At 57.2% G+C, this 9155-nt stretch overlaps 1 protein-coding gene across 1 annotated transcript; it reads left to right on the forward strand.

The window, feature by feature from the left end:
* Positions 1-219: 219 nt before the first annotated feature.
* TOR2A (torsin family 2 member A) lies at positions 220-4699 on the forward strand. Its single transcript, XM_056351993.1, has 5 exons — positions 220-367; positions 534-799; positions 1918-2093; positions 2441-2568; positions 3152-4699. The coding sequence occupies exons 1-5, from the start codon at positions 220-222 to the stop codon at positions 3394-3396; spliced, it is 963 nt and encodes a 320-aa protein (XP_056207968.1). The 3' UTR covers positions 3397-4699.
* The last annotated feature ends 4456 nt before the right edge of the window (positions 4700-9155 follow it).

Here is a 9155-nt window from a genome sequence, read left to right on the forward strand (position 1 = left end):
AGGGGAACCCCCGTGCTGGACCCCCGGCCCGCCGCGGTGGCGCAGTGACAGCAGGACACTGCCAGCCCTGCGCCGTGCGGCTGCCCTGCCCCCCCCGCCCGGGGGGACCGGGGTCACCGGGGTCCCCAAAGCGGTGGCGCCGGCGCGGCCCCGCCCCCAGCCCATCGGCCCCGCCCTCCAGCGCGGGGCACGCCGGGAGCTGTAGTGCGGGCGGCTGCCATGGTCCCCGGAGCCGCGCTGGCCCCGGCCCCGGCCCTGGCGCTGCTGCTGGCGGCCGCCGCCCGCCTCGCCGCCGCCTCGGGCCTGTGGGCGCTGCGCTGCGGCTTCTCGGCGGACTGCGAGTGCGGCTTCGGGCCCGACTTGCGCGGTCAGCGGCGGCGGCGGGCCGGGGGGGGCGGCGGGCCGGGGGGCCGGGGGCGACGGGCCCGGGGGCGGCCCTGGGAAGGGGGGGTGGGCGGTAGGTGCGGGGGGCGGGCAGCGGGGCCGCAGCCCCCTGCCCGCCTTCTCCAAGCGCCGGCTTGGCTTTGCTGCAGGGCTGGAGTGTGACCTGGCCACGAACGTGGTGGGGCAGCCGCTGGTGAGGCAGCAGGTGGTGCCGGCGGTGCGGGAGTTCCTGCAGAACCCGCATCCAGCGAAACCGCTGGTGATGTCCTTCCACGGCTCGACGGGAACAGGCAAGACCTACGTGAGCTCCATGCTCGTCCGCTACCTCTTCCAGGGGGGGCTGCAGAGTCCCTACGTGCACCAGTTCTCGCCAATAGTGCACTTCCCCCACGCCGAGCGGCTGGAGCAGTACAAGGTAAGGGGCGCCTCACCTGCACTGCTTCACTGGGGTGGGGGTTTGGTCCCTTCCATCTCGATGGGACGTACACATCTCAACATCTCAGTACACATGCATTCAGGCTGCTCCCTGAAGTGCCGTAGGAATAAAAGCTCTTTGTTTTACCCTCAGACAGACGCGGCTGAACGAGTGGCTCCACGTGCTGGCTGAAAGATCCACTAGTAACTGTGATATACTCCTGCACTCAGTTATCACTTTCGTCTTCCCCACAGCAGTCCTTGCTCTCATTCCTTAAATATTTACACAGCCCTTTGAACACGCAAACAAAAGTGCTTTGCTTAGATGAAAGGCACTAAAATTTCCCATCGCTTTCCAAACAGCTTGATGGCTGTGAAAAATCTGTATATTACTAGACTGTAATCCCCTCCTCACAGAGCAAGGGGCTCCCGAACAGCAGCTCTAGACTCTTAACCATGCCACTCTGTCTTCTTAAAGCTGAGAAAGGGAAGAAATGAAATGCAAAGGTTAGCTGCCAAACCCTCAGCAGAGCCGGGAATCAGTGCACTGGACATTTGCTTTCTGCGTGTTTGGGGAGGGTATTTGTTGTGTCATTAGAAGAAATACTTTTGGGAAGGTATAAGAGTTAATATTTGCCCCCAGACAACATGAGTGGGTTTGTGTGGGTTGGCATCCGCGGTGAAGTAACTTCAGCCATAGTAAAGAACCAGAGCTCTCCTGGCTCGGCACAAGCATGTGATCTCGCACCCAGGACGGGGGCTGGCAAAAAGCACTCAGTAGCTGGGATCCGTGTAGATACACAGTGAAAGAGAAGAACATGGGGAACTCCAGGAGTGTGAATCCTGTTTCAGTTCGCCGCCTCCTTCTTTAAATCTGCAATAAAAGATCTACAGTGGGCTAATAAAGCCAGCAACAGCCACTGTGCAAGACCCAGAAGAAAGGAGGCCCCCCAGTGCTGGCTGTTCCTGCTCTGAGCGGGCAGTGCTGTGTGGGGACAAGCTGCTTTCAGCACCTTCAAGGCTGAGCTGAGGCCTCTGCCTTTGCTCTGTGGCAGCTCAAACCTCCCTCGCCCCTCTTGGTATCTCGCTGCTTTACGGCTTGGTGGGTATTTTTCCTAGGAAAACCTGAAGCACTGGATCCAAGGGAACTTGACAAACTGTGGACGGTCAGCCTTTCTCTTTGAAGAGATGGACAAGATGCACCCGGGCCTGATCGATGTGATCATACCATTCCTAGGACCTTCATGGGTTGTGTACGGGACCAACTACCGCAAAGCAATCTTCATCTTCATAAGGTAAGAGAGAGGCCCCTCTGTGGCATCATGGGGCCTTCCAGCACACTGCTTCTCATTTGAGTGGAGGTCATACAAGAGCACGCACTTGTTCTGCTTTTCCTTTGCTCAGCCTCTACAAACACCAAGAGATGCTATTTCATTGTGAATAGACAGACCTGTTAAATCTGAAAAAGTTCTCCCACCCCTTATTTGGGGTTATTTGGCTGCCTTTACAGGCATCATTTTAGGCCAGGCAGCTAGAGGTCCTGGCTTGCACTCGTGTGGGCTGGAGGGTGATAGGTGCCACGTCTGTCCTGCAACACCATTTTCCCAGATAGGTGCCAAATAAACATCTCATTCTTCTGCAGCAACGCAGGAGGGGAGCTGATCAACAAAATGACGCTGGATCTCTGGCACGCCCACAAGGACCGGGAAGAGATCAGCCTGCAGGACCTGGTACCGGCCATCTCCAAAGCTGTGTTTGAAAACCCTCAGAGTGAGTCCATGGAGCAGAGCCCGTCCTGCAGGGTCACAGCCCGGCAGAGGGAGCCAGGCCCGTTCCAGGCAGCCACCGACGCTGCCTGCCACCTCCCAGGCATCCAGAATGGGACAGGGGGTTTTGAGGGAAGGGAACTATGATCCCCTCAAGGTTTCCTGGCAAGGCGAAGAAATAGTCCAGCCTTCCCAGCCAGAAGACCTGTTGCCACATTTAGGAAAGTTCTTTGGAGATAAGGTGTATTCACAGCTGGGGGATGGCAAACAGCACAGCATGCTAACTGGAAAGGCACAGAGACATGCTGATCCCCGCTGCCTGTCTGGTTCTCCTTGCTTTGCCCTTGTCACAGGGAGCAGAGCTTAAATTCTGATTAGTCAAGCTAAATCCCCCCATTCCTAGAGAACAAATCTACCGGGAGCGAAGGGGGAGTGACAACTGATGGGTTCAGCTATCTCCTTATACAAAACTGGAACAAATCTGTCTTCAGCGAAGTATTTTGGCTTTGCACAAAGAAGCTCTTTGAATTCCAGGGACTGCAGAGATTCTCTGAAGGTAAAACCTGTCTCTTCCTTTGCTTTTGTAGGTGGATTCTGGAAATCTGGGATCATTAATGACAGTCTCATTGATTTTGTTGTGCCCTTCCTTCCACTGAAGCACCACCATGTAAAGCAGTGTGTCATCAGTGAACTTGTCCAGCAAGGCCTTGAAGTACGTCCAGGCATTGTCCAGGCGGTGGCTGACAGCATCCCCTACTTCCCAGAAGAGGAGAAAATATTCTCATCAACAGGCTGCAAAACAGTCACCTCTTGGATCAGTTTTTTCTTCTAGTCGCTGGCGAGGCCCTTGCTCAGATCCATAGGGGATGTACATGGAGCTGTAAAGCAGCAGAGCCCAGGGCTGGCAGGATGAGCACTGGGAGCTTTGTGTTCCCTCTCAGCAGCACCAGTGCTCTCCTGCTGAACTCGTCTCTCCAGCCCTGAGGAGGTGGCTGTGGGACCAAGTGCAAGTGATGTGATTTGAAGCACTTTACTGATTGACCCTTGGCCAGGTGAGGGTGGATATGGCCAGCCCAGCGCACCACCCGAACCATGACGACAGCTCTCCCCTCTCCAGGCAGCTGTCCAACTATGTGATATCCAACACATTAAGATTCTGAGCCCACAGAAGAATATTTCTTTCCTACAGCATTTTAACAGGTTTTTTTTAAGTCTTTTTAAGCGTGACTGTGCCCCAGCTCCTTGGTGCTGGCTTGTGAACACCTTCAACATTGCAGCAAAGTTATTTTCAAGGAAGTTTTAGGGCCAATTTCTTTCCAGCTTCCTTTCACTGCAAATAGGTGCTGGTAGGGACCAGCTTCACCATCAACAAGTGTAGGGGGGTGGGAGATGGCAATGGCTGATCTGCCAAAAACCCTTACCACCCCGGTCCATCTTTCCCCTAAGGTCCAAAAGATTTCCCTGGAGCAAACCAGGGAAACAACAACAAAAGACTTCTCACTTTGTTTACCAGCTACAAATCATTTCAGTCCTACCTCCAGGGGAGCCCATGGTGCCACTAACAGTTTTGAAAATTGCTTTTACTCAGTGACGATTTCTACAGCAGGCTGAGAACTTGGTGCTATGAGCTGTTGAGCCTCTTCTGCATCCTTCTGCTGGCCAGACCTTGCAGGCTTTGGCTGGACCAGTGTCTGTTGAGCTTCTGGGGAGTGTCATTTATGACAGGGGACCTGGGGACATTTTAGAGAAGATTAGTGCTCTACACCACCAGGCATAGGGTGCACAGCAACACTGGCCTTTGACCAGGTTTTAATCTCCTCTCTGCAGTCAGTTATGAGAGATCAGGTCAGAGGAACCTGAACTCTTAAGAACTGCCTGAGGGATGGGTGCAGGGATTCTTCCCAGAGCTCCCAGTGCTCTGCTCAGGCCCTGTGCTGAAGTGAGCTTCCAGCACTTGGGACCGTTCCAGCACTGGGGCCAAAGCTTTGTGGACAGCAGTTTTAGATACCACTCAGATGCTGCCCAGGAGCTGGCCCACGGTTAGACCCAAAAATTCTGCCTCTTCCAAAAATGTTATGCATTTCTAATTGTGAAATAAATCTTTTATTAAATAAATGGTTGGGGAACCATCTTTACTTTGATTCCTGACTGCAGTTAGTATGGAAGGACTTGGAAGATTTGCAGTTGCATGCAGCTGCCTGATGCAATGGGACTTTGGGGATTTAGCATCATGGAGCCGATGTTCTCCAATGAGGTAACTGGAAACAAGACAGCGGCCTTTACCCAGGAAGGAGGCAAAACAGCAGTAGCTGGACCCAGCATCCTCTGCAGAGGAGCCAGCGTGGGTCCAGGAAGGCCACTGGGTCTCTCTGCCCTAGCAGCACTTTTCCCCCACTGCAGAGCACATCCCTGGGTCTCAAGGCCACGTGTCAGGGTGAGTGCAAGCACAGCAGGTGAGAGATGCATCACTTCCTTCCCAGGGACGGTCGCTCTGTGAACCTGCTTGGTGGCCCCACGCACATGGAGCTGAGAGCAGAGGCAAGGTGCCAGGTGGGTGCCATGGCAGACAAGCTGCTTCTGCAGCAGCTATTGCTGCCGCTCTGCATGTTGGCTGGGTGCGAGATGCAAGCCTGCAGACCCTGCCACGGCACCCCAGGATTGCTCACCCAAGTCGCTGTCCCTCATGTGCAGCGCTGCGCCCTCAGACACCTGTTCCTTCCAATGGTCCTCTAGTGCCATCGGCAGCCTGGGGACAAGTGCCAGTGCAAAGGCAATGCTACAGGCCTGCACCAACCCCCCAAAGCGATCCTTTATCTAGGAGGGCTGAGTGACATACCTGCTTGGAACAGGGTTCCAAGGCCAAGCACAGACATTCAGCAACCCACTGTCACCTTTTAGGAACAGAAAGGGCTAAAACCCAGTTTTGCCAGCATGAGCACTTCAGCAGTGAGCTCCAAAACATGCCACTGTGCTCCAGAGCAAATAAAACCCTCTCACTGAGTATCTGAGTAACCCCCACTCTTTGGGGCACGCAGCACTAGTGGGCTAACACCCAAGACAAACTACCCCCAGCACATACCTATTGCTGCTATCACAGCAGGCAACATCAGCTGAAATGGCGAGTTCTGGGTGGGCTCTGAAGCATTTTCTCCAAGGTGAAGGGCAAGGTGTCCTGTATCGCTCCTTGGGGCAGCACTGACAGTCTTTCTTGCAAAGCGGCAGCATACATGGGAAAGGATGTGCAGTGGTGACAAGGTGAGACCTGGATCTCCTCCATGGAAAAAACTGTTCCCCACAGTGAGCTCTGAGCACTGAGGCACAGAGTTTCCACCACCACAGCCAAATACCCACCTTGTGCTGCCAGCAAAGGCCCCGTCAGCCCCACCAGGACCTGTGCCAGCGGGGAGCCTGGGTTTCACCTCAAACCAAACCCAGATTAATCAAGCCATGCAGCTGCCCTGAGCGGTGCCATGCTGGGCGATGGCTGTGTGAAGATGTTCCCCTTACCACAGCCACACACAGGAGAGGGCTCCAGCCCTCAATTAGGGTCAAAGCAACAGGGAAATGAAAATAAGGAGGAAAGAGACCTGCCCAGTGGCTCTGGCACAAGGCTGTTTAAAGAGCCAGGCTATAACCCTCACTGCTTGGCTTGGACCCACACTCTGGCAGGACCCCTGACCCCAGTCCCTCATCCTTGATCAGCTGCTGGCCCCTGATGAAGAAATAAAACTCCAGGCTTGCCTCAAACTGCATGAGGGGTAGGCGCAGAGAGTGCAGTAGAGGCGACAAGCTGAGAACATCACCCATGGCCTGAGGAGGGCATCGGGGAGCAGCGCAGTACCTCGCTGTCCCTGGGGTCGAGCCACAGGCTTAGGGTGGGCACCCTCCCCAGGCACAGGCAGGCCCTGGCCCGGCACAGGTAGTACAGTGGTTTGTGGGGGCAGCCACGGAGAACTGAGCTTCTTCCTGCTGGTACTGCCTGCGAGGGGCCAGGAGCAAGCATGCTGGGCAGCCTGGGTCACCACCAGCCCTGGGGCAGCCTGCACCTTGCCACCAAATCCTGCTGTCCCTACTCACGCAGTGCTGCTGCAACCCATCTCTGCTCAGCACAGTCCCACGGGCTCAGCTCCAGCGCCTGCTGGTAATCTGCTAGTGCATAGGCCAGCTCCTGCAGGCGAAGGAACCCCTCTGCGCTGAGGCAGCGTCAGTGTCTCAGTTAAATGAGAGCGACTGGGGGCTGGCTGCCACCTCCGGGCTTTGTCTGGAGCTCTCCATGCCAGTAGGAAACATGCACCGCGCGTGTCCAGCCCACCCCTGCCACAAAGATTTCAGCATCATTAGCCAAAAGCTCTGAGCTCTGCCGGGCAGGAGATACAGCCCAGTCTGGAAGAGAGCAGCCATTCCCAACCTCACAGGGAGGGAGCCAAACCACCAGTGGTAAATCCCAGCCCCTGGTGCCCTCCCCACTGCTGAAATACTCCAGGCAGGCACGACTGTGAACTGGGGTCAGGACCATGGGAGAACTCAGGGGCCCTATTGCCCATTTCAGTCGCTACTCCCCAAAGCACAGGGCCTTCCCCAGCACACACTCAATGCCTGAGTGCAGACACTGCTGTGTGACACCTCAGCCCTCACCCTGGGAACCCACTGTGATTCCCAGCCCAGCTGCTTGCCTCCTCTGTTGACACAGAGCCCCTTCTCCCTCCTCTCATCCTGCAGAACCTTGCCAAGGAGCAGCACAGCCTCATCAGATCAGCCCAGGCTGTAGCAGTGCACAGCACAGTTGTTGTAGGCAAGTGCCAGCTGCCACCAAGCCTCCAGGGCTGCTGGGCCCCCTGGAGCACCCAGCTCCCTTGCCCTGGCTAAGTCCTTGCAGGCTGCACTGAAGTTCTTGAGCCATTGGAGGAGAGTCCCCCGGGACACATGGACAGACACAGGAGAGCTCACAGGCCAATGGAGCCACCCAGCCACGGTGACCCTCTCACTACCTGAAGGTGAAGAATTTGGTGGCCAAGGGGTCACTCTCGACGGCAAAGCTTATCTTCTTGAGCAGGGTCCCACACGGGGCCTTGGCCTCCTGGACTTGTCTCAGCAGCCTCCACCTCAGGACCTGGGTGGCTCCATGCTGTGGCTCCAGCTCCAGAGCCTGTCAGATGTCCTGGTGACACAGGGCCAGATGCCTGGAGAAGCCAGGTAGCCTCAGAGCGTGGCCACTTCCCAGCACATCCCCAGTGCCAGGAGGGGCAGCAGGACCCCTCAGGGACGAAGCACACACAGATCAAGGTTCCTTGCATCCTCCTCCATGTCTCTGCTGAGCATCTGAGGGCACTCCGGGAACTTATTGAGAGCTGCAAGACACATAATGCTGTAAGAGGAGACGGGCAAGGCTGGAGGCAGCCCATGGCAGGGCCAGCCCAGCTGGACAGCCTAGCACTGCCCTGGCTTTATCTCCTGTGGCAAAACACCCTGTGGTGAGGCTGCAGCTTGGCTGCCTGTGTGAAGGCCTTCAGGGCCTTGCAGTAGAGCTCCTGGTCAAGCAGACATTGGTCCTGCAGGGAAGCCCTGTCTGCCTGGCCACAAGCTGGGTCTGCAGACAGGGGGAAGGGAGCAGTGGCTGACCTGCAGGTCAAGTACGAGCGCCAGATGAGCCAGGCTGGGCTGCTCCTGTGCAGGCACCAGTGTGAGCACCTTCCAGAAGTTCAGCAATGAAGTCACAGAGCTGGAGGAACACCTCTGTCCACTGCTCATACAGCTCTGCCTGCACCACCAAGATCCCTCAGCCCACCCTGGCCCAGCCCAGCCCTGGTCAAACTAACCCAGATCAGCCTGGCAAGAGACCAACAGCATCCTAGAGCCATATGCCAGCACGAGAGCCAGACTTAAAGATGCTGCCTCCCTTCTCCGGCTCCCAGCCTGGTGTACCCCAGCCCTCTGGGGACCCTTCACCCTCTGTGAATCCAGGCTGATAGCTTTCAAAGAGCAGATGACGGCATCCTCCCACCAGCCATGGGAGAGGTCCAGCACCTTCTGCCAGCTGTGGAAAAGAGCTGCGAGTGAAGCCCGGTGCCATGCTACTGGACTGGGGGACTGTCACACAGCCCTGGAATGAAGCTCTGCTCTGCTGGCAGGGCCAGGAGCCACCCAGGGCTGGAGGGCAGCTGGGGGAAGGTGAGGGATCATGTATCCCCAAACCCAGCCATGCCTAAAGGCTAAGGATAGCGTTGAGCAGTAACATAACATAAAGCACGGGCCCGAAGACACTCTGCAGGGACCCCTCTCTCGGCCCTCCGCAGCGGTTCCCCCGGCACCGCCCGGCCAAGCGGCCGCCATCCCGTTCCGGCCTGAGGGGCCGCCCCCAGGCCGCGGCCCACAGTGCCCCCACAGGGGGCCCCCACAGCTCGCCCAGCTGCATGTCCCGCTCCCCGCCGCAGCCGCCCCTCCGCGCTGGCGCTGGGGGCTGGGCCGGCCGAGCCGCGGGCCTTTACCGCAGCGGCGGGTACGGCCCCGGCGAGGGCGGAGCGCGTTCAGCCCCACGCCACCGCCCCGGACCCGCCCGCTCGCAAGCAAGATGGCGGCGGGGGCGAGGCGAGG

This window comes from Falco biarmicus, chromosome 9 (assembly GCF_023638135.1).
Source record: "Falco biarmicus isolate bFalBia1 chromosome 9, bFalBia1.pri, whole genome shotgun sequence".
Taxonomy (NCBI): Eukaryota; Metazoa; Chordata; class Aves; order Falconiformes; family Falconidae; genus Falco; species Falco biarmicus.

What these genes read in the sequence shown, in the direction of transcription:
- TOR2A (XM_056351993.1), top strand. Translation starts at nt 220, where the DNA reads ATGGTCCCCGGAGCCGCGCTGGCCCCGGCCCCGGCCCTGGCGCTGCTG. An exon ending in CTTCGGGCCCGACTTGCGCG is followed by an intron (nt 368 to 533) that starts GTCAGCGGCGGC and finishes GCTTTGCTGCAG; the next exon opens with GGCTGGAGTGTGACCTGGCC. An exon ending in AGCGGCTGGAGCAGTACAAG is followed by an intron (nt 800 to 1,917) that starts GTAAGGGGCGCC and finishes TATTTTTCCTAG; the next exon opens with GAAAACCTGAAGCACTGGAT.